The sequence below is a fragment of the Podarcis filfolensis genome, assembly GCF_964270895.1.
Source record: "Podarcis filfolensis genome assembly, chromosome: 13".
Classification (NCBI taxonomy): Eukaryota; Metazoa; Chordata; class Lepidosauria; order Squamata; family Lacertidae; genus Podarcis; species Podarcis filfolensis.
The window spans coordinates 14,804,200-14,828,816 of record NC_139615.1 but is presented as its reverse complement, the minus strand read 5'-3'; the positions used below and the strand labels follow the sequence as shown (position 1 = coordinate 14,828,816).

The window sequence follows — 24,617 nt, the reverse complement described above, 5'->3', positions numbered from 1 at the left end:
TATGGCCATTGGTCAGGGATTTGTAGTCGAGTGAGGGCCACAGGCTTTCCCTCCCCCCACCTGCACATTATATAGTCCAAGGCAGGCTCCAGAACACCTCAGATTTTTTGTCCCATGTTTGTTTGGCTCTCCTGGGTGCTTAACACTGAATAGGGGCCTGTGCTGAGAGCCACAATCTGATGTAAAGTGTTTAGTGTCTCATATTATCTGTGACAGCCTAACTTCTTGATGTTCAATTCTACCCCTTAAACTATTGTTTCTAGAATACTGTGGGGTGGGGGTGGGGAGAAACATATACATGGGCGTAGCCAGGGGGGCAGAGGGGGGCAGTTGCCTCCCTAGATCAAGTAGAAGAAGAAGAAGAGTTTGGATTTGATATCCCGCCTTTCACTCCCTTTAAGGAGTCTCAAAGCGGCTAACATTCTCCTTCCTCCCCCACAACAAACACTCTGTGAGGTGAGTGGGGCTGAGAGACTTCAGAGAAGCGTGACTAGCCCAAGGTCACCCAGCAGCTGCATGTGGAGGAGCAGAGACGCGAACCCGGTTCCCCAGATTACGAGACTACCGCTCTTAACCACTACACCACACTGGCTCTCTTTAAACAGCAAAACAATAGAAATACTTAAATAACTAACTGACCAATCACATTGGTTCTGCCCCCACCCCAACAAAAGTCCTGCCCCCCCTAACAAAAATCCTGGCTATGCCCATGGACATATAGTTGTATATGTTTAGGATGCCCAAAGCAAGGCTTTTTTATTCTTACAGCATCCCTCTCAGATCAGCATCAAATGCATTTTTTTTAATTGCAGCGGCAGAAATATACTGTCCTGCTCAAGCTCACATTCAAAATTTATAGCTCAGGTGAGATTTATATTTTGGTTGGAGTCCTGTCTTCACTGTCACAGTTCTTTCCACTCATGTTAACGTGATGCTTCTGCACTCCCGTTTTAAAGGTGAATGTACTTAGTCAAAAGGTGCAGGTGATGTAAGCCTCTGTCATGGTGAATAATACAATAATGCACATAGCAGCATGACAAGACACAGCTCGTGCTTTGCTGCATTTTGAGTACTCTTACAATGACCACACTGGTTCCCATGATCACACTGAAAGCCCTGTAGTACTGCAAAGCTCCCATTGTGTTGTGTGTGGTGGTATTGTGCACTGCAGCCTTGGACTGTTCCCTGCAGCACTGGCAAATGCAGAGTATTGAAGAATTTCTTATCATATTGCTCATGTCTTTGCAGGGTCTCATCTTCACACTAGTTGCCCACCAGTGCAATGCCTGCAGGTCTTCATAGTCAAATAATGTATTTCACAGTTCTTTTATTCATAGGGAACAAGTCCCACAGGGTTCTTGTAAGGACAAACAATATTAACTTTGAACATTAAAGTGAATTATCACCATCACTTAACATAGATATACACACTCTGATCCAATACTGTCTGGGCTGCTGGGCTGTCATGGAATGTTCACAAATGGTCTAAGTGCTCAGGGGTAAGATATTAGCAATACAACGTTGGTGAAGAGTGCAGTTTCTGAGAGTGAGGTGAAAGGCTCGTTTTGACTATGAGGAAAAAAGCTTAAGGACCAGGAAGATTTTTGCTATTAATAGAAATACAGGAAGAAGGACAGGATGCCTGGAGCAAGTCAGAGGCTGACAGGTGCAAGATGAGGGGGAAGAATGGAAAGAGAGAAGTGCTTTGAGGCTGAGGGACTATAAATCAGGAAGGCAAAAGAGAATGTAGCAAAACAAAACAAAAAGGCAGGAGAGAGCGGCAGGACTGAACTTAACAGGTTGATTTGAATGAAGAAGACATCTTTTGAGCCACTAATCATACCGTATCACTCACCATTTTATCCCTCTTTTGTTGACTTGGCTTGTAACGCTGCACGTTCTCACGGTATGGACGCCACTTTAGTCCCCGTACATTCCAGGAGTTCCCAAGCTTTGTGTTGCTTGTCAAATGACACGCGCAAAAGTCTGACTCAGTGTCTCTCAGGAAGCGAGTGGAAAATTAAAGGTTTCCTGTCCCGCTGCACGTGAACTGGGGCCCATCATCTCGTGGGCGGGCAGGTGCCTCAGGGGACAAGAAAGGAAGCGGCAGGTGCCTTCTCCAGTTCTCCTACCTAGCGGCAGCTGCCCTCAGGGCTGAAATGGCCGTCTGTAGGGAATGTTGGTTTTTGCCAGGTAGGTGTGAAGGAAGTTTTCTGTTTCTCAGTAATGTGATGGAGTGGTTGACTTGATTAGAAAGAGAACACAGATTCAAATTCCTGCCTAGCTATGAAGTTTTGTAAAGCAGGCCTTGGCTCAGCCGTTATCTCTCACGCTAACCCAATCTCACACGGCTATTGTGACGAGCTTTTGGGGGGAGATACAAGATTGTGATGTGATATGTATGAAGTCTGCATCAGTCAGGGGTCACTACCCTTTTTGGGGTGATGGGCGCATTTGTAGTAACTTGTGGGCAACACACACATATACCACAACCTATTCTCTTGGCTACAGTTTCTTTCATGCCTTATTTTGGAGGAGGGCCCTGTGTGCATATGGGAAGGCCTTTGTGTGCACATGTGGGCCAGTGGGCTCCACGTTGGCAACTCCAAATCAATTTCAGGAGGAACAAGTCCTCCATTGAAAAGTTGATTCAAAGCTTTCTTTCTTTTTTCATCCCCGCAGGGCTGCCGTAGCTGCAATCACTTCATGAAAGGGAAAAATTCAACAGGTGAAGCTTTTATCCCATCACTTTCTTACCTGGATAAAAAAGCAGCACTTGAGGAAGGTCTGCCTGTCACACAGCAGCTCAGATACAATGGGGGGGGGACATGATGACTCTGTATATATTTTTTGTAATATACAGTTACTGACTCACACTTGCATGCATGAAAGGATTGACCTGAGCAAAAATTACCAGTGGGTGGGTTTTAGCAGGCTCCCTCCGTTCTCTCTCTCTCTGCCACTCCTGGAGCAAGCAGCAGCCAAGCAATGGCTCACAGCTGCAAGAAAAAAATGCATGAATGGAGATAGTGTCTGCAGACAGTGTCATTATGTGGGTGGCTCCCCTGCACAGGGCACCAAGCCGAGAGGGCACAAAATTGAGAAGATCCGTCACTGAGAAGATTCATTTGGGGTGCTAAATTTTGGGCTCACTCAGAGTGCCATACTACCAAAGATTACAAAATCTCCACCCCCACCCTGCCGCAAACAGCAGGATTCTTTTGTAGGAAACCAATTTCTTTCTTTTTAAGTCGTTTGGAACATTTTCTCCTTCATTTTACTGCCAGCAGATGGAGATTTGTTTGCTGTAACTCGTGAATCCCTGTGAGTAAAATCTTCACTTATTTGCAATGCTAAGTGCCTGTCATTTATTCTAGCCTAAGTATTTTTGTGGTGGAAAGTTATTTAAAGGTGGACAAGGGCAAATGTAAAATCTAACCAAGTTTTAATGTGCTTCAGGCATTTGCCATTGTACTAACTCTGCTTTGAGAGCGTAAGCACCTCTCGCCAACGTATGTGTTCATGGTCACAGAGCTTTAATTTCTTTGCAGCCTTGTGTGCTTGTGGAAGCTGCATTGTTAAAGTACTAACAAGGGGCAGTAATTTAGTAAAGTGCTAAACTAATCACAGCAGGGAAGGTTTGGTCTGGTCTCAGACATAAAAGGCTGAAGAAGTGATGGGAACAGCAGCACTCAGAGATGTGTTAACAGTGTGGCTGGGCACTTCAATCAGCACCCCCACCCCACCCTCCCTCTCATGCTGTCCCCCACCCAAAACACCCAAGGAACCAGGAAGCGAGCAAATGGGGAGGGAATAGAAGAGGATGATGCAGAAGGGTGGGGTCTTATTTCCTCTTAATACACTCATGCTAGTTCAAATAATCCTGATTCACATGATGGCATACAATCTCAGAACCGGAACACAGAAAAGCACATATTTATACAGCCTGTTTCATAAAATAGGAATAGTGCCAAAAAATAAACGCACATCGCTGGGGCAAGGGCTGGGCCTTGGAAGTCGCTTGGCAGCGAATGGCTTCAGCACACAAATAGATTTGCCAGGCTGGGAACCTGGATACTTAACTTTGGACACTGTCAACATAGCAAGAGAGAGGCCTGAGGCTTGAGGTTGTACTTGGCTTGAATGGCAGCTGAGGGAGGGGGCTTCTCATATCCTTAGTGGCAGGCATAGAATCACTGAATTGTAGACTGTCACCAGGTGGTGTCTGAGGCAGCGCAAGGCTGACAGGCATGTATGGTGGGGACACCAGAGAAGGCCTTATTGGTGGCTGCTCCCAAATTGCAGAACTCCCTTCCAAGCAGAGGCTAGGCTGATCCTTCTTCTGTTTCCCTTTCGCCATCAGGCAGATACCTTTATGTCTAGACAGGCCATGGGCCACTAAAACTGGCTGCTTCAGGGTCTGACAATGGTGGGTGCTGTAGGTTTTCTTTACTTACTTTGCTTTTAAATGCTTTTAAGCTACTTTGATTCTGTGTTTTTAATGTGGTTACATGTCTTTTACATATTTATAACTGATTGGTAAGCGGTTTTTTAGCTGTGTTTGTGTGAGCCACTTGGGCCCTGCATGGAGAAAGAAGTGGATATAAAATAAATGAACAAATGAAGCATTTGCGCTGAATACAGATGGGCCCATGCTCCGTCCATAGCATCTCCAAGTAGGAGAGACCCTTGTCTGAAATCCTGGAGGGCTGCTTCTAGTCTGTGTAGTACTGAGCCGATGGACGATTGTTGTGCCTCTGTATAATACAGCTTCCTATTATGTTTTGTGATTTGGCAACTCTAGCCTGAAATTAAGCCCTAATGACAAAAGTGCCTTGGAGCACATGCAGAGTTTCTTTGCTTCACCGTGCCAGCTTACTCAGTCTCTTCTGAAATTAGGGAGAAAGACTTCCCTGTCCAATAAGGTAATGAATAAGGCATAAATAAAACATTTGAAAAGTAACAGTGCCAGGATAATTTATAGGTCTGTCGCACTACCCTTGCTCCTGTACCTGGTACATTGACATTTATCAAGTGGGGTTTTTCTAACATCTCTAAGCCGAGAAAACGTCCTTAATTTCTGTGCTTCAGGCTGATGTTCAAGACATGGCAGCGGAGCAAGTTTAAAAGGAAAAAGGAAATGCCATTGCCACTCCTGCATTTCACAGGATTACTCTTTGGTGGGGTTACCCTACACCTGATCTACTTCCACAAAGCCTTTCTGAGGCTTGTTCTGCTCTGTGCGTTGCTATTTGCCCATGGCTCCTGCTGCTCACAGAAAGACAAGGACTCCTTTGGAACAGGCTTGCTAAGCTCAAACAGAACGAATTGCCAAAATCCCCATGCAGCAGATCTGTTATCTCCAAATGTCAGTGCCACCTGACTTCAGCACCGGCCGTCCAGCCTATCTCCAGGGAACTGGGAACAGTTACAACTGGCTCCTGTAGATGTGGGGATCTTAAAATTACCTTCTTGTGTCATAAATGCGAGTGAGTGTAGGGAATTGAGAGTCCCGAGGTGTGTGTGTGTCTATAAGCCCCCTGCCTTTACAGATTTGAACCCTTCATTTCAGCTTGAGGGCCACAGGCCCTGATGGGGAGCCTCCCAAGGGCCACATGGCGGCCGGAAGCAGGTGGGGCAATGGTATATTACTCTGTGCTGTAGCCTAGTTTCTATACACATTCAAACAACCAACAGGACATTATCAAGAGTTCGAGGACGCAAGCCAGCCAAGCAAAAACAGTGTGAGGCAGGACCGTTGAGAGGCACGGCCTAGAGAGGCGAGGCATAGTTAGGGAGGACTGTGACTTGGAAGAGAGTCTTGAGATCCAGGTAAGAGTCATGGGGGGCTGCATTCAACCCGTGATTCTCACCCCACAGGCTCCTCTAATGCTTCACTTCACCATTCTTCTTCCTCCATCCATGCTTGTCTTCTTCCCTGCCTCTGTCCTGCCTCTCTTACTTACAAGGAAGGTCCACCTGCTACTGCATTACCCTGTGCTCTGTGCTTCCTGCCTAGTAGCCAGTCCATATATGGGACTGCAGAGAGGAATGTATTGTTAGGATACGCATCAGATTCTAAATTTTCCAACCCGCGGCAGTGAGGCAACTTTTTATGAAGTTGACTTTTCCTTGTTCCCTGTGTGAGAAGTCATATAACTGCAGGCCCCAAATCACTGAGAGATGATAAATTCTCCCTTCAGGAGGGAGCGAGCCTCCCACCCCATGGGTTTCCATTTTTGTATGTGCTTTGTTTGGGGTCTGTATGATAAAGTGGAGGAGACATTTTTCCGAGGGCAAATAAGGGCACATCACATCTCTCCATTGCGGGTGGCCATGCTGCAAATACTCAATAGGATGTGAAATGCGGTCACCCAGCTCACATCTGTTATCACTGTTTTACACATCCAGGACAGAAGTCTGGCTTTCAGGGCTGAACTTTGCTGAGCCCAAGTTCCCACTGTTGTTTCAGAACTCAAAAGACTCTCCCAAGAGGCTTTTACTCAAAATTACAGGTGGCACACCTCTGGGGTGGAAGGACTCAAATCGATTGCATTATTTCAGCCAAAGTTCACTGTGGCTTAATTTAAGAACAGAGAGTTCTGCTGGATCTAGGCAAAGGCAATTCAACATCCTGTTCTCAGAGGCCTATGGGAAGCCCGCAAGCAAAACACAAACGCAGCAGCTTTCTCCCCCCCGCAACGCAGGAATCCTGCCCACAGCCTTCACTGAGTGTGTTTGACTTTGCCCAATTCTCTTATAAAACAATCAAAGTTGGATTTGAGCCCAAGCAGCCTTGGACGGGTGGCGCTGAGGGTTAAACCACAGAGCCTAGGGCTTGCCGATCAGGTGGTCGGTGGTTCGAATCCCCGCAACGGGGTGAGCTCCTGATGCTCAGTCCCTGCTCCTGCCAACCTAGCAGTTCAAAAGCACGTCAAAGTGCAAGTAGACAAATAGGTACCGCTCCAGCGGGAAGGTAAACGGCGTTTCTGTGCGCTGCTGTGGTTCGCCAGAAGTGGCTTAATCATGCTGGCCACATGACCCGGAAGCTGTATGCCGGCTCCCTTGGCCAGTAAGGCGAGATGAGCACAGCAACCCGAGTTGTCCGCAACTGGACCTAATGATCAGGGGTCCCTTTACCCTTTACCTAGCCTTGGAACGTATGTAATTATAATACATGGGAGAGTACCTTCAAACATGCAGAGCATCACCACCCACCCTTACAAGAGCAACACCTGAGATTAGGATGGCGTTTTCAGCTCTAAGGTCGTTCCCTTCAAAGGCAGCTGCATCCCTATAAAGTTGATCCTTGTGTCTGCCTCCTCATCACCTTTTCCAGATCAAAGCCAGGAACCCACACAAGGGACAAGTGGCAAATCTAGTTCTTCTGCACAAACATACCTCTCTCCTTCACCCCAGGACTAGTGTGCTTATCTCCATTCTTGGTCTTGGCCAAGAATAACATTTTTCCAGGAGCCACTAGAAACTGGTTTTACAAGCCTGGATGCACAAAGACTGCATGCCAAATGGATGAATGTACCTTAAGGGAGAATAACTTTGGGTAATGATTACAAAAGCTGCCAAGTTTCTTCTGACACTTTGCTTAGTAAAGGTTTTATATACATGCCCACAGTGAGCACAAGACAGAAATGAAGAAAACCAGAACTTCTGTGTTTGTAAGTTTTCAGCCCAGCAAGATTATTTGTCCCGAAGGGAATTTAGCTATATTATTACAAATTCCCTCTTGCCCTGCAAAAGATTGGCCCTTTTAAAAGTCATGCCTCCTGCAACCCCGAGTTGCGCATCACTGGTTCCAACTTCGATCTCGTAAAATGTAGTAACTAGAATGTTGGGCCAATTCCAAAATTAAGAGCATTGTGTACGACACCTGTTGTTCTGCCTTTCTTCAAAGAAGTCTGCAAGCTTAGGCTGAAGATACTTCAGCCGACCCTTCCTCACAAACTGAGGTTTATGGCCAAGCAGGTATGTGAACCCAGGTATCTGATCTAAAGCCCACAATCTGTTGTTACATCAGTGATCATTGCCACAACAACCTGCTCCTGTTGTTTTGAGTCTTAATCCTCAAAAGATCATCTGCCTTACCAAAATCCCCCTTACTCAGCCCTTAGTCACAAAGGGTGTTGGTGGAATGCAGAGGGTTAACATGACAAGTGACATCACCACTGTTGTTACATAATGTCCAAAGACAGACCGCACAGCAGATTGGATTCCCCGACAGCTGGAAACAGGCTATTATAGAACATCGTGGCCTCCAGTAATTGAAGAGTTAATTTACACGACATCACTATTAACATCTTTCCATCCTGGAAGACGGAAGCAATTAATTGTACAGATCTGTTCCCAGGCAGATGCAGCTGTCTCTAGGCTAAGGGAAGGTGGCTTTTACAGAAGGCTGGATGCTCTGCCCAAGGCTAACCACCTCCAAGGAGGAATGACCAGGCAACAGCTGCACACAGAGAAAGTCTGATCATAAAACTGAGGTTATCACTTGCATCCAGATTGAAACAATGGGGAGGGGGTCAGTTTCCCCCAGGAGTTCTATTGTTGTATTCGTATGGTCCACGCTGAACCTGCTATGCCACTGATGTGAAACGTAGAAAGACAAAACATTTTAAGCGTGGTGAGTTGTACAGGGTTTCAGAACTGTCAGAATTTGATATTTCTTACAGTTCCAGGAGGGATGGTGGAATGGCGCAGGTGCGTGTGCGCGCACACACACGTGCATTCTCTTAAGTAGAAGCTGGACACTCAATTTGGGATGGCACGGTAGAGCTTGTTCTCGAACAATGGAAGTGCAACAGTTGGGAATGATTTTAATGTAACGGGGCCTGGTTGAGGGTAATGAAACTGCAAAGGACCACTGAAGATGGATAAAGAACAGAGTGAAGGCAATTTCTGAAGAAAAGCTGCACTTCGGCTGTTGTACTACAGTGGTACCTCGGGTTAAGTACTTAATTCATTCCGGAGGTCCGTTCTTAACCTGAAACACCACTTTAGTTAATGGGGCCTCCTGCTGCTGCCGCGCCGCCGGAGCCAAATTTCTCTTCTCACCTGAAGCAAAGTTCTTAACCTGAAGCACTATTTCTGGGTTAGCGGAGTCTGTAACCTGAAGCGTATGTAACCCGAGGTATCACTGTATTTCAGTTTACAGGTTGAGACTTGCATGATTGTTCAACCCAACACCAAACCCTGCCTCCAAGGAGCATGCGAGAGAGGAATTTCAGCAAAGCCTTCTCCCTGGCACGAGCATCATTACTGCTTGTCGTATGGAAGATAATTTAGCAACGCGAGCCTTCATAGTCAAGGCCAGATTACAAATTTATCAAAGTCAAAGAATATCGAAAGTATCCGCACAGAGCCCACGCAGATGTTATTAAAACCAAGAATCAAGCAAAATGTAAATACAAAGACTGGTTTGTGACTTTAAAAGTTTGGCTTTAGGCATCAAGCTTCACTGCCTGTTCATTTGAGTCACAAAGGTCAAAGTACACTATTATGCAATGCAAAGCATTAATGAACTGTACTAGCTGCACACCAGTGTTAAAAGGAATTCAAATTAACTTAGCAAAGACTGGATTTAGTAGAGTGCAGTCACTGCTGCTTTAAGACTACAAAACAGCAGTGTTTAACACAGAGGATGTAAAAAGGCTTTGGCCTTAATATCCAAGTTTCTGACAGCCAAGTACAATTGTAATTATGACTATGACATTTATATGTATTTTTTCTTTAAACAAACCCAACCAGCAGTTCCAGGACAGGATAAAAAGAATCTATTTTTAAAAAATATATAATAAAATTAAACAGCACAAGAGGAAATTGCCTCCCCACCATGCTTTTGAGACTTTTGTATCCAAATCACTATGAATAGCATACATTTCAATGGCATTCCATGGAGATTTCATCAACAGCAGTGTATACATTGAGTCAGCTCCATCAGTGTTAACAGTGTAGCTAGACTTGTGCTTATTTATGTATGAAATTAGGCTTAAGCCCTTGGTATGTGAACCTCATAAAGCCAAGGGAAGGACTCCAAGGATGCCACATTGAAAAATTTTGGCTGCATTCGTAATAATGAGAAGTATCTTAAAGGAAGTAAAACATTTCCACCCACCATGTACCAGCCACTGACTTGGTATGCAAAAATGCTTAACAGCAAAGGCTTATGTATTGAGATTTACCAAATCACGTTAAATGAAGCACTCACATGCTCTTATCAATTCAGACATTACTGTTCTTGAGTAGTAAGTAACATGGACAACCCTCCTTTCATAAACACTACCAGATGATCCAAGAGTGAGTTGTTAAACATCACATGCCTACCATCAAACAGATTATGCTTTTAGCTATTGCTTGCTAAATCAAAACCAATGGAAGAGTCAAAAAGTGAGTTTTTCAGTTGAATGTAAACTTCCTCCCATACTACAACAGTTGAGATACTGTGCAGATTTGTTTTATAGCAATTCACATTTTTCAAAATTATGTTAAAGTTGGAAAATTTATACAAATACAAAAGCTTTTCAAACAATGCTTTTTAAACAGTATTGCTACTTTTACAAAGTCAAATAAAACAATGTTATTTTCAGAATTGACTGAAAACATCTTTATTATTCAAGTGCCCTATCCCGCCCCGCCCAGCAGTTATACATGCATGACTAAAACATTTTGGCTTTTAAATGTATAGGATTACTTCCAAATACAGTCAACATAAAATAGAAGGGAATACAAAGTTTGTACACAAACGCAGCAAGGAATACACAGGTTTGCAACGAAGTTGGACATCATACAAAATAAAAAAAGTTTATAAATTCACATGGTCTGGGATCCTATGCAGGCTCAATAGGGTCTCTCACGCCGGTCCTGCCTGTGGTCCCCTCTGCAAAGGAGACAGAAAAGTTTACATTTTGAATTTGCATACTTGTATTGTTTGTTATACAATAGCTATCAATAGCCCCAAGGCTAGGCTGCAAACCCAGCAAGTGGATCCAACAGTCACAACCTCAGCCTCCCTCTTTCACTCCCCAGAAACAGAATCCCTAGATTCCTATTCCTGAGCCTTTACAATAGCCACCACTGAAGTAAACTTTACCTCGAATCCATTTTTCCTGGTCCAAAGCTGCCTCTGTCTCCGCCTCTTCCGCCTCTGAATCCTCCCCGGTCTCCGCCCCTGCCTCCCCGGAAGCCCCCTCTGTCAAAGCCTCCTCGGCCTCCGCGTCGTTCTTCACCAAATCCACCTCCTGGGGAAAAAAGCAGATTTGTATTATGCAACTATTTTGAAATGAGAAATGTGCTTTTCTCACTGATGCCGTTGTGCCAAATAGGCAAACTGTGTATCTCACACAGACGGAAAAGAATCCGCCAGCAAGGGAACAGGATATACAGTAATTGGTTTCACACAGAGAGAAAAGTAAAACCTTAAACTCACCCATGTGTGGTCCTCCAGGCCCATCTGGCTTTGGTGCCTTGCACTGGTTGCATTCATTACGCCATGAGAAGTTCATATTTTCACAAGTCCTAAAAACACATTTGGGGAAGACAGATGATTTAGAGTTCCAATAGTCATTAACCCGATTTCTACCTTCATATCTAAACAACTAAAGCAGACTGCTTACGGGTTGGGGCATTTCCAGTCTCCTGCACGTTGCTGACCACCTCCTCCGCTGGGGAAGCCCCCCCTGCTGCCCCCGCTGGAACCACTGCTGCTGCCGCCACCTCCGCCGCCACCAAATCCACCACGGCCCATGGGTCCTAAAGGGAAGAGGCATGTAAAAATCAGTGGCAGCAGCCAAGCGAAAAAGGATTTTTTGCAGAATGTTTCCTTGCTGATAAACACCTTATATTAGGTTACCTTTCTTCCCTAGAAAGACTGCAGTACCCATACCTCGACTCCCCTATTTCAGAATGGCTGCACAACACAAGTTGGTCCCCCTCCCCCTCCCTTGCTGAAACTCAGTACAGGTATAACAAGAGCCAATACTGCTACAAGCAACACACTCCACTACTTATCAACCACAGCAATGACGTGGCATATACCTCCTCTACCGCCACGGCCTCTTCCTCCACGGCCATTGCCACCACCGCCGCCTCTGTTGAAGTCTGCCCTCCGGGTAGCAAATGATACTTTGATAGGGTTGCCTGAGAATTCTTTTCCTGGTTAAGAGAGGAGCAAGGAAAAGGATTACATTTTTCCGATATAAAGATAGAAGGCAATTATTTCACTATTGGCACCTCTCCTCTACTGCACTTCTATGTCTCTTTCAATATTTATTCATAAATTTATATCTCATCCTCCCCCCTCCCCCAGAAGCCTAGTAGTGGAGACAGAAAGAAGCCTTCAAAGTACAAGCATAGGAACTCTTTCAAAAGCCAAAAAGTCATTCAAAGTCAGCACCATACCATCAAACCAGTCAATGGCAGCCTTTGCAGATGGGGGATCGTCAAAGGAAACAGTGGCCTCTCCTTTCAGTTTTCCTGTCTCGCGATCGGTGTACAGGTTGATCATAGGCTGTCCTGTTTTCTTGTTTGTCTGTTTACAAAAAAAAAAAAAAAAAAAAGGTATAAGATCAATATACTGGAAAGATCCAATCCAATGTTCTTGCATCTAATTTTCAATACATGACAGGTGCAGACTACAACTGTTTAGGGAGCTACAATTGATGTGCAATACTACTGCATGGAAATTACCTTTAAATGTGAAAGGTAACTTGCTTTAGCGGCCTATACAGCCCTGAAAATAATTAAAAGGTTAATGAACGTGCTCATGAGGTTCTGGGCAGATTACTGCTGCCATCATGAATTCTCCCTTGGAGTGTAAAGGCATCCCACGAAAGGTTTGTCTACCCATTAGTCTCTGAAAGTAGGCCAAAGCAGGGTAGATTTGATTTAAATCAAATCAATTTGTCAGTAAGGCTTGATTTAAATCATTTTTTTTACAGAAAGACTCATTCTTGCTGGTATAATCTTAATATTTACAACCAGATGAAGGTTTCATTTTTGGAGTAATAAATTTTCATAGTAGTTTTTAGTTCTATCAAAAATTACTGATTTGGTTATACTATTAGAAATACATAGACAGATAATTATGAGGTTTAATAAGTTAACTGTTTATATTTGGACAACTTTTCTGCTTTACCTTATTGGAAGGAGAAAAATAATCATTTCCTGAATAACAATTTATTTAACTAAAACAATAACATATGTATACATGTTTGTTAACTGATGTGGTTAAACGATTAAAAAACCCCACCTTAGACTGAGCTTTAACACACATGAAAAACTTAAAACAAATCCTTATTTCCTGATGAATATTGTTTGGACTATAATGTGATTTAAACTATCTTTATTAAGATTTTTCCTCCAAAAGCATTTTATTTTAAAAATCCAATTTAAATAAAAAAAAATCCGATTAATGCATCCTACCTAGTGCAGGCTTTTTGCACAGCTCAGACCATTCAGTGTTTTGTGATTCTACTTGCCAACAGCAATTCCCCTAGTAGCTGCTTTTTTCTAGCCAGCTCAGTCTCTCAACCAGCCCTTCGAGCTCTCATTACCCACTACTACCCTGCACACTTTACAACCAAAGAGTATAGTGCAACCTAAAAAATGCAGCCTTATTGGTAATGGGATCATCTCACAGGCATAACTAGCACAATTTACCTTAATGATGCCAATCTGCTTAAAGTAATCTGCTACCGACTCAATGGTTACGTTTTCGCCAAGTCCCTGAACAAAGATGGTGTTGTTGTCTGAGTTATCCTGCTCGCCAGCTGCAAGGAATGAGAATTAGCTCTATCTTCCATCATAATTTCTGCTTCCCAATAATGTTCTTCCTACAGCCTCTAAATGAAAGTTCCAAACTTGTACTCCAATGAATACTGAACCACATGAAGCAGTTTTCCAAACTGAGACAAAATTTTGGTTACACTGTCCGAAGACCTCAGTTGAATAGAACTCAAATCTGCACAATTCATATATTTTGCAGTTTACAAAGTTTGTGGGTTTTTAAAAGGCAACTTGATTACATGAAACTCTGCTGTTCACAGTAATACCAAAAAAAAGAAAAGAAAAAAAGGTTTTAAGTGTAGAAAAGCAGTCTAAGGACACCATAGGCTTCTCTGGTTTTCCTTTTACATTTTTACCCCTCTCTTCAAAGTGGAAGCCTGGAAATACTTTTCCACTGGCCTCACATTCATGTTTGCAGCCACTTACCAGAATCGTGTCGTGATCCTTGATCCCGTGGTCCTTTTGCACATGAAAATAAGGAAGGAGAGATTCAGTTAGCGAGTGAGAACTTCCAAACTGTTTTCTCACATCAGCACCACCATCACGACCACATCAGAAACAGGCCAGTGTTGGAACATGTGCTGTTCCAAGGTGAGTTTTAGTGCAAAAGAAACACTCCCATTCAGTCAGAAGTGGTCCACGTCTTAATTACAAGACTGCTTACTGCAAAACCAGTTTACAACTCTTTCCTCCAGGTCATACTAGACCTATTTTTTGCAGCTCTGCAGGGAGGAGCATGGCCTCCAGACACACACCCAGAACACCATTGGAGAACCACTATTTTGACATCTTTTATAGCATACATTAGCCACTGCTACCCAGAGTCTTCTACTGACCCTTGTTCAGTCTTTTAAGTCTCCAGCACCATTGCAATCTATTCTGGATTTGGTTCATGAGACGAGACACTTTAACTTATGCACAGAGAACAAACCACCTTACACCATAGTACACATTTTGAATAAGCCCTTTAGAAATGAGAGCTTTATGTTCTTAGAAACCATCTGGTTATTTACTTGCACCACCACTCTACTATTAACATATTCTACACGTATGTGTATATATATATATATTTACCATTTCAACACCTTTTATTGCACCCAATCTTAAATTTTTGAAAGCATATGCCCAACACTGGTCTCAAATGCATTAACAATCCTATATGTGTGTTTTACTGTTCATGCCAAGCCTTTTTCAGCAAACCCTATGGGAACGTTCCTTAAAAACAATTCTTTTGATTTGGTACAATCATGTTCAAAACGACCATTTGTGAAACTTCGTAATGTTAAAACCAAACTCTCTTAAAATAGAAGCCCATGAAACCACTTATTTGTGAAAGAGCTCTTAAGAGTTTCATACAAACAAAGTTACACTTCCAAGTTTGAAGGGAGCGGTCCCTCCCTTGATTCCTGTACCAGTAACTTTTTAAGCAAGGTACCATAAACCTTTGTTTTACCATGTTTCCTCAGGACTGCATGCACTTCCATTAACACGCTTTAACCCAACGTTCTCATGTGTTTTTTAAAGGAGAGACAACAAACAAAACCAACACTTACAAAGTGATTTTCTCTCTCACATTCTCCCGCAAAACACGTCTTTGGATTATTGATTTTCTCCCATCTTGTTGCAAAACATACAACCAAAATGTACTGTATTGGCACCAAGAACTTGGCTGAGTAGAAAGCCCCATAATGTGGAAGTCAACACCACAGATACAACCAACCATTTTGGCATATGTGCCACAACAGGGGGTGCTCCCATAGGTTTTTATCTGATAAACGGTGGCTTTTCAAACCCTTTGGCATACAAACATCAGTCTCTCCGAAAAATAATATATAGAAATACACTTTTGCGGTTCAAGTTTTTGAACTCTTTGGACTTACCACCAAATTTATTGAAGCCACCACCTCGCTCACCACCGCTGAGGAGATAAGTTAGAAGATAATGATGCTTTTTTTTCCACGACTAAAAAGTTTTGTTGCTAGAAACTACACCAGATCCATTAAGATGCTGGCCAACACTTTTGTTTGGTTCTTCCTGAAGATCTAAAGACAACCTGCTCCACCTTTTCTTTGCCCTCAGCATTTGTTTTTTTAAAAAATGGATCAATACACCCTTGAGAAGGTTTGCAAATGAAACAGCTCTAGTGTTTTGTCATTCTTGCTTCCGATCTTGAAACGTTACACGAGGCGTCGTGATGCAGCTTTCGAGACAATGCTGGTTTCCTTGTTGCCGTCCTATTCTTGGCATGATTGGTGAACCAAGCTCGATTTTAAAATATTGTATACCGTGCACGCTGTTAATTCCAGTTCACCCTTCTCAAGTTTGCGCCTTGTATTTTTGCAAAGCTTTTGTTGTTTACAACCCTAAATGCAGATAACTGCTTTGAAAGCACGTAAAAACCCATTCCCTCATCATAGCATATTCGTAATAGTATGTTATTTCAGCTCTAAAGACTGCATTATCTGCCTGCCATAAGATCTCTCCCTTCCTCAGACCCTTAACTAACATGTGGAAGGTGGAGATTTGATTAAAGTTCATTGACTTTCACACCTGTGGCACACAAAATGCAGAATTTGTTAACAGAGCAGGTATTGTTAACAGATCAACAACTTTTCATAAGCAAACAACACTTCAGCTGCCCCCACCTATACTCACCTCTCTACTATTTCATCTCTCCCAGTCAACAGGAGCCCAGAGCCAATGTTGCTTAGCAACCATTGCCTCGTCAAATACCAATTTTAACCACCCCTTCACCGAGGCTTAACGCACACCCAACAGCATTAAGGATACTGCTTTGCAACACATAAACCACAAGTACAGAAAGTCCAGCCGCTATGTGGGAAAACCAAAACACATCCTTTTAGCCTACATTGGCTTACACGGCTAGATCACAGCATTATGAGCATTATGAGCCCAATGAAAGCTGGCTTACAACCTGCATAGAAGCTTTGTCTTGCAAAATCTCTTACTGAAGAGATTCATATAACCTTCGATTTATCAGCATATACAAACCAGGCCCCTTCAGTGCACCTCATCAGGTTAACACTGGGGGGTTGAAGGATAACCCTAGTGTCTAGATACCGATTTTCCCCCATAAGAAGTACTAAAGTTCTTGTATATATTTGTATGGAACGGCAACATTGCTCAAAGAGGACCGTAATTCACCTTTGAGGAACAGTAATTATGTTCATATCAAGTGCGCCTTTTGAGGTTGTCAACAGATCCAAGATGAAAATACGATGTTTTGCCCCATGCACAGACTTGTTACTGCAATGGTTGATTTTCATAAAGTAAGAGTTTTTAACTCCTTCACATGCAGACAAGGAACAAAAACCATTTTGACATCCATTTAGATTCACCCCATAGAGAAAAACACACTGACCCCTAGCAGCATACATGGTGGTAGCCCACCCTTGATTACCAACAATTCTATATTTCAGCCGTTCACACACTGCACCCTCCCAGAAGAGGTTAGCTTTTATGGCAAGTACTAGGAGAGATGCTAATTAAAGAAACCCACTCCCTCTCCCACAACTATGGACTGGACACCTACCCCATGCCTCCACGACCACCTCTGTTGCCACCTCTTCCACCACTCCGATCAAAGCCACCTCTACCGTATCCGCCACCGCCACCTCCTCCACTGCCTCTTCCACGGTTGCGGTCTTGCTGGCCGCCATATCCTCCTTGATCCTGGCTGCCGTAGCCTCCTCCACTACCACCTCCACTCATGGAAGACTGATCCTGTCCATAGCCACCAGCTGGAGAAAGTTAAAAAAAAGGGGGGGGTAAGCAATAGTTTCTGCTAGCAAAGAGGCCTGGATTTTTTGAGGGCAGGGGAAAAGAATGAAGATTCTACAGATGCCCTTGCTTCTCACTGGGGGGCAGCCATTGGCTTCTACACTGCACTGCATGAAATTTGGCTCATATTACTCATGTTTGGCTTTTGGAAGTGAAAGGAAAGGAAAAAGTACTCACATCCACTACCACCGCCACCTCCTCCACTGCTACTGCCACTGCCATACTGACTCTGCTGGCCGTAGCTTTGGGGTGGGTTGTAAGAAGGCTGCTGCCCATAGCTGCTCTGCTGTTGGCTGCCATAGCTGGACTGCTGACCATAGCCTCCACTCTGGGGTTGTCCGTAGGTAGAGGTCTGAGAGCTGGTACCGTAACTGCTGATTTCAAGGAGACACAAACAAAGGACAAAGAGTTCAGTACACAGACCATCCTACAATACTGTTCCGGCTTTATACAAATGCTGAGGCTTTAAGCTCCAGGATTCCATTTGGAATACTGCTTAAGAATTCAGGATGACTGTATGACTAAAGAGCAGAGTACACCTGGGGTTTGATCAGGCAAATTTCAGCAGGAGATTTAATGTAAAAAAAGTAAAGCCTATGATGAAGATTTACACCACTATCCCTGCTGAGTTGTTGTTGTTTGGGATTTCTCAACTGTTACCTTCCAGTGGTGGAACTGGCTGGCTGTTGAGAGTAGCTGGGATAGGATGACTGCTGTCCATAAGACGTCTGAGAAGTCTGACTGCTGCCATATCCTGTTGATGAGCCGTAGGCCTGTGGTGTTGACTGGGTGCCATAGCCAGCTGTTCAGAAAAACAATTCACTCTTGTTAATCTCAAATGGCATGCAATTTGTGTAGCAATAACTAATCAGTTCTTCAATAATAATATGTAACCGCACTGATGCATCCCGAGATGTGACCATAGAACAACAAATTAAGCAGTGCTGAGATGAGAGCATGTTAGATTCGAAGCCCTGCTTGTGCTTGTGTCACCTTTTTGCTACTTTTAAGTGCTTCACAGGATTGCAAAATGAAAAGGCTGCACATTACAGCATCCGGAAAGGACACTTTTAAGTACTGTGTTTTCCTTCCAGTCTCCTAGCTCCAGAAAGACGTGTGCTTCACAGCTTAGCCAATTTCCTCTCATATTTTCCTATGCAGTCATGAGAACAAAAAACAAGATAAGCTACAATACTCACAGCTTTGAGTCTGGCCATAGGAAGAACTGTAACTACTTTGGCCATATCCAGAAGTATCTGCCGATTGTCCGTAACCACCATAGCTCTGCTGCCCATAGGGCTGGCTGGTTTGCTGAGAATAACCTTGTGTGGGTGGAGTTGGGTAGGCCCCATAACTAAGGAAAAGCAAGAGAAAAAAATTCAGCAAAGGAACATGTAACTGTAAACTAAATTCACAATCTTGTACTCCCAACCAGAATCAAGCTTGTCACTACCATTGTCGTCTGTCTTTTCAAATCCAGTGTGCTATGTCATTTGCAGGCATCTGACTGAACTCCTACTTCTGTGAGTGTTTCAATTAAGTCTGAACAACCACAAATGGGTAAGGAAAATTACAAGGAATGTTAAGACTAATTAATTGGTTCATTGTGGCATGAAGATACACACACCAACAATTCACTTTGTTCGAAAGACTAATGGCCAGAAATAAATTCCAATGCTGATTCTATTCAGAGTAGACCCACTGAACATGACTAACAGGTTCATGAATTTCAGTGGGTCTAGTATAGGATTTGGTGACTATAAACCACAAGTTTTTAAAACTGGCCTACTTTTTTAGTTTTGACAAAAGGCAAGTAAAAGGTATGTGATTGAAATTTATAAAGTTATGAATGACATGAAGAGAGTGGAGAGAGAGAAATTTCTCCTCTTGACACCAGAACTTGTGGAAAGCCAAGGAAGCTGTATGTTGAAAGATTCAGGACAGATAAATGAAAGCACTTCTCTTCCACAAGAGGCAGCAATGACCACAAATTTGGATGTCTTTAAAAGGGGATTGGACAAACTCCTGGAGAAGGCTATCAACGGCTACTAGCCATGATGGCAATGCTTTACCTCCACAATCAGAAGGCAGCAATGCTTTTGAATACCAGTTGCTGGAAACCATAGGAGGGGAGAGTGCTTTTGCACTCAGGCCCTGCTTGATGGTTTCCCACCAACATCTGGTTAGTCACTGTCAAAACAGGATGCCGGGCTAGACGGGCTATTGGCCCGATTCAACACTCTTCCTATGTTCTTACAATAGTCTTAAATCCCCACAACTGTTGGAAGCAGCACTAATGAGTTATGCTTTTGAAGGGAATCTTTGATTTTCAGTATGCTATCTTTGTATGGGCACTACTATAGCTTGAATTGGGGAAACTAATAATGTATGCTCTAACACAGCTAAAACTGAGTTTTATAACGTATATACACACTGAATAAGACAAAGCCTTTTAAAAATGTTATTACAGCTTCTCTGGGGATGGATAAAAGTAATCCATTTCAAAGTCTGTATACACTACAGCAAATTTTAACCATTTTTCTAAATTTGGAATCACAAGTTTTATCAGCTTCTTCATAAGATATATTTTTTCCCCAATTTTTTTTCCCAGTACGTACTACCACTACTTGAAAATTAGGATTTTCTGGTATTGGCAAATTAAGATTAAACAAACCACAGGTCGGATCTTGTCTATCAATTCCTCTGGGAACAGCTCACGGCACCCTAACATCCTTCATGTTTTTACAGAGGTGACTAGCATGACCTACTTCAAGATTACAGAGACAAGAAAAGCACTACTCGCATATGGCTAACACTGTAGTTATGTGAGAAGAGTATCACAAGCTAAAAGCCTGTAAACATGCAATACATGGAGGATTAATTATACAAGGGTTTATTTACCTTTGTGTCGCTGACTGGCTATAATCTGTAAGGGGACAAAACAAAAATGTTTGAGCTATTTTAAGAGCAGGATTCCATACAAGTTATCTAACTGCTACAGAGAGTAGAAATGATTCATATGGGATGCTGGATAAGGCACATTTGTCAAAATTGACATACATGGATGCTTGCTTCAGGCACCTACGCACTATGTGTATGAACAGAAGCTCCATTCAAATCGAAAGTCAAAGGAGGGGGGGCATGTGCACCCCTGCCTCTCTACACTTTTAACTTTCAAGAATACTAAGGAAAGGGTTCAGATTCTCATAGTAACACACGTTCACCTATCCAATGGGTACTGCACAAAATATATGTACATATGGAACGCTCTTGCTAGCTTTATTATGGGTAAGAGAAACTATTTTAAAAAGCAAGGCTGTGAGGCATGAAGTTTGAGGGAAGAGATTAGGAATGAACAGCAACTCTGAATGTTGACACTTCTCATACGAAGCACTTATTACTTAGTTACATTTATGCCACTGTTGCCTTATTTTCAGGACTGTTCACAATAATCAAAACCAGCAGCGAAGAAAAATCCAAAAATTAATAAACAGAACCCAATCATGTGGGCAGGTGGAAGTTGTGGTGTCATCAGAAAAAAATGTGTATTTATATATTCCCCTTCCCCCAGAGTTTTCCAAGCAATAATTAATTTCCCATCCAAAAAACCTCAGTTTATATGATGGTTAAAGAACCAATGTAATTCCATCGTCAGTATGGAGGGAAAGAAAAAAAATTATCTGCATTTTCAAGGGGTGCAAGAGAGGATAGTTACCCACCCAAGGAACTAAGAAATAAGAGGAACAGCCTTTAATTAAACTCACACAAACTTTGTTATGGCGCTGGATTGTTACAAACAGAGCAGCCTGGTCCTTATAGGACCTAAACCAGAGATTTTAAGGGGAGGAGGGCGCTCGCTGGTCGAGCGGAGTACGCGGGCAACTGACGTTTGTACTAACAAATGATAGGTGCAGGGCGGTTGGGGAAGCACCCGGATGTAACACTGCGACAAAGACAAGCCTCACACGCACGCGCAACAACGTACGCGTTTCTCGCCTAGGCAGAAAAGCGCATGCGTGATCGCAATTTTTACCGCCCCCACCTCCAATAAACTTTGCTACGCCGACCATCACGTCAGACTGTATTTTTCCACTGCCCATACGGCCCCCTCTCGTCCCGCCAGCAGCTCAGGGGACGACCGTGCGCATGCGCAGCTACATAACGTCCTACCCTCTCCGTGCCCCTGGAGTCTGACTAGGAAACCCCGTCCGTCTCTTCCCCGGCTTCCTAGTTCTCACGCTATCACAAAATGGCGGCAGACTGCGCAGTTTAGAGAGACTGCGGCGCGGAGTGGAGGAAAGAAAAGAGGCCCTTCCTGCTCTCTAGAAGGCGGGGCCGTTTTTCATCCAGCACTACTTCTGCAATAACGTCCACCTTTTGCCCTCGACTGTATCGCCACCCCGTTATTTTTGGAACGAAAACCCCGAAGCCTCCATTTAAAAAGGGTCTTCTAGAACATTTGTCTAAAGCAGACGGGGAAGGCCGGAGAACCCTCCGCCCACCATTTCTGTCCCACTGACGGGAGAGGGAAGGCAGGCAGCTTTCGCCTCCTACCCTGGAACTGCAAGAATAAAAACCCCACGCAAAAGCCTCCTTCACCTGCCAAGTGCAGTGATTTCCCTATCGAAGATTTAGCCTGAAACCCACCCCACCCCCTGGGAAGGAAGCCCCCGAATCTCGTCAGGAGGCGAAAATAACCTAAGACAAAAACGCAGTTTTTCGCAATTAACAGGACAGAACCAACCATTAAGCCTGCCCCCCCTCACTTTACCCTTCCCTTTTTAACCCTCAGGTTAAACCCTTTTTCACATCAATCGACCTCCCGTTCCCCATCGTCTGCAAAGCCACGAGGACCAGAAACTTAGCTCCCCTGGAGGAAAGAAAGCAAAGGCTGCGGGGGGTTTCCCATTCTCCCCTGTTGTGACCCCGGTTGAAACGCGCCCAACGCCCTCCGCTGCGAACTCCCTTCTTCTCACCGTTGGATGCCATGGCTGCAGCCCCCTAAGCTTCACTCCTCAGAAGGGCTACGTAGCACCAACCTCTCCGCCCGCCTCGTCTCTCTTTCCCGCCCCCACACTTTGCCCCAAATATACCCTCCCCCTCCCGTTTCCTCTGGGCTGCACCATGTCACATCGCAAGAGGGGGGGAGAGAGAAAGGAGAACAGGCGTTTCTTTTGTACAGATATAAATAAAAAGCAGGACTCCTACGCTTCTCTTCGTAGCCATGCCTTCGACTACCGAGGTGCCTCTTTTACATTTAGGATATGTGTGAGCCCGTTTGTTTAGGAATTAAGGGACGGCGGTTGCGATGAAACGGACTGCCAAAGGAAAGTCGTTGGGGTCCCTGCTTATGTGTGCCACTGGCCTCCCCTGCTGCCCGAGAATGGTACAGTCCAGACTGCAGAGTGGGCGTGAGATTACGGAGCGAGCCTGGAAGCAACCAAATTAACAAACGAGGGGGGAGGGGGGTTCAGAATAATAAATGCATTTTATTGAGCCGTCTGTTCCAGCTAAAAAAAAAGTGGGGGAAGAGTATTGTGGCATCTTAAAGCCTTAGAGATTTATTGTAACCGTAATCCTTTCATGAACTAGATCCCACACTTAGATCTGGTGATGAGGACTCTATTCCACAAAGGGTTGTGTCACTCACTATAATCTAAAATAAAATAAAATTGTCCATTAGCACCTTAGAGACCAACTAAGTTTAAAGGGAGAAGAGGCCGTGGAAGAAGATTGGAAGAAATTTAAAGACTACCTACAGAAATATTGCAAAATTAATGAATGTTAGAATGATGTTGGATAGAAATTAAGTGGTTTCTAGCTGTAATGCTTTAAGAATATGGAAAAATGAATTGATAATGGATGAAAATACTGAGTTATAAAATGTTAAATTATATATATAAGATAAATGAAAGAGAGTAAGGATTTGCTGATTTGATTAGTTAAATGGGAATACAAGAAGGGGAGGTGTGAGGAAGTCAATGAAACAAGCAAATAAGTTATGAAAAGTAATTGTTTTTAATTTTTCTTGTTTCTTCTGTTAGGTTCTGCGATAGGACTATTTCCTTTGTTTTGCTGTAACAGACCAACATGTTTGCCAATCAGGATTATTTTTATGGAGTTAACGGGTCTTTACAACAGACATGCAGTACTTCCAATGGACAAGGCTTTGCAGTCTATTTTATCACAATAAAATACCACTATTGCTATTTTACAACTCTTTTACAGTGTGATTGCTACTTTTCATATTTCACAGGTGGGGATCTGAGAAAGTTTGGCTTGCCAAGTAAGTTTCGCACAACTGATCAAAGCAAATGAAATTCGTAAAATGTGACCGAACCATTCATGACTTCACACTTTCAAGAAACAAAGAGACTGTCAAGCCACAGCAAGTAGCTGGTAGGATCTCTCACTTGGTTCTCTCTCTCAAAATCACTGAATTTGAAGGATCCCAAGGGTCTTCGAGTTCAACTGCCTGCAGTGCAGGAATCACAGCTGAGAAGGACCCAAAAGCCTTTCCTCCAGATCTCAGATATGTGGTGGCTCATTGTGGTCACTTGGAGGGGGTGGGAGAGACATTCTGCACATGCACAGAGGCAACACCGTCTTTCTTATCACTTCATACGCTGAAGGGCTCAGTCTAGAGATTTCAAATGGATTTGATCACGAATTTTGCAATGGCTCCATGCCACCACCAAACCCTGGTGTGAAGCCACCATTCTCTCCCATAATAACCTAACAACATAAGAAGAGCTTTCTGGATCAGGCCTGTCAAGACCAGCATCCTGTTTGCACCGTGGGCAGCCAGATGCCTCTTTTGGGAAACTGACAAGCAGGATTAGAGCACAAGAGCAACTCCCCTCCTGCAATTTTCAGCAACTGACCGAGGCAGAGCTGAGCCATCATAGCTAGCAGACATCAATAGCTGTCTCCTCCATAAATTTGTCCAGTCCTCTTTTAAAGCCACCAAGTTGTTGGCCATTCCTGCCTTTTGTGACTGTGAGTTGCACTGCATG

General features: G+C 43.6%; 2 protein-coding genes across 3 annotated transcripts in view; one reads left to right on the top strand and one right to left on the bottom strand.

The window, feature by feature from the left end:
* The window catches only part of LOC310748416 (uncharacterized protein), a 376,897-nt gene that overhangs the window by 245,521 nt on the left and 106,759 nt on the right, over nt 1–24,617 (top strand). The window lies entirely within an intron of this gene.
* Nucleotides 10,598–22,697, bottom strand: FUS (FUS RNA binding protein). 2 transcript variants are annotated; one of them, XM_083581994.1, is made up of 15 exons: nt 22,578–22,697; nt 20,503–20,527; nt 18,801–18,955; nt 18,262–18,403; nt 17,779–17,975; nt 17,354–17,561; nt 15,681–15,718; nt 14,227–14,259; nt 13,675–13,784; nt 12,415–12,544; nt 12,052–12,168; nt 11,631–11,766; nt 11,444–11,532; nt 11,108–11,255; nt 10,598–10,894 (listed from the first exon to the last, which is right to left on the bottom strand). In XM_083581994.1, the coding sequence occupies exons 1-15, from the start codon at nt 22,588–22,590 to the stop codon at nt 10,855–10,857; spliced, it is 1,581 nt and encodes a 526-aa protein (XP_083438120.1). In that variant the 5' UTR covers nt 22,591–22,697; the 3' UTR covers nt 10,598–10,854. The 2 variants fall into 2 exon arrangements, with proteins under 2 accessions (XP_083438120.1, XP_083438121.1); XM_083581995.1 differs by having other exon boundaries at nt 17,779–17,972.

Excerpts from the sequence above, each read along its gene's own strand:
- FUS (XM_083581994.1), bottom strand. Across the intron at positions 17,976-18,261 it reads GCCAGTTCCACCACTGGAAG|CAGTTACGGTACCAGCTCTC; the intron begins GTAACAGTTGAG and ends CCTTGAAATCAG. Across the intron at positions 10,895-11,107 it reads CCAGGAAAAATGGATTCGAG|AGGGGACCACAGGCAGGACC; the intron begins GTAAAGTTTACT and ends TCTCCTTTGCAG.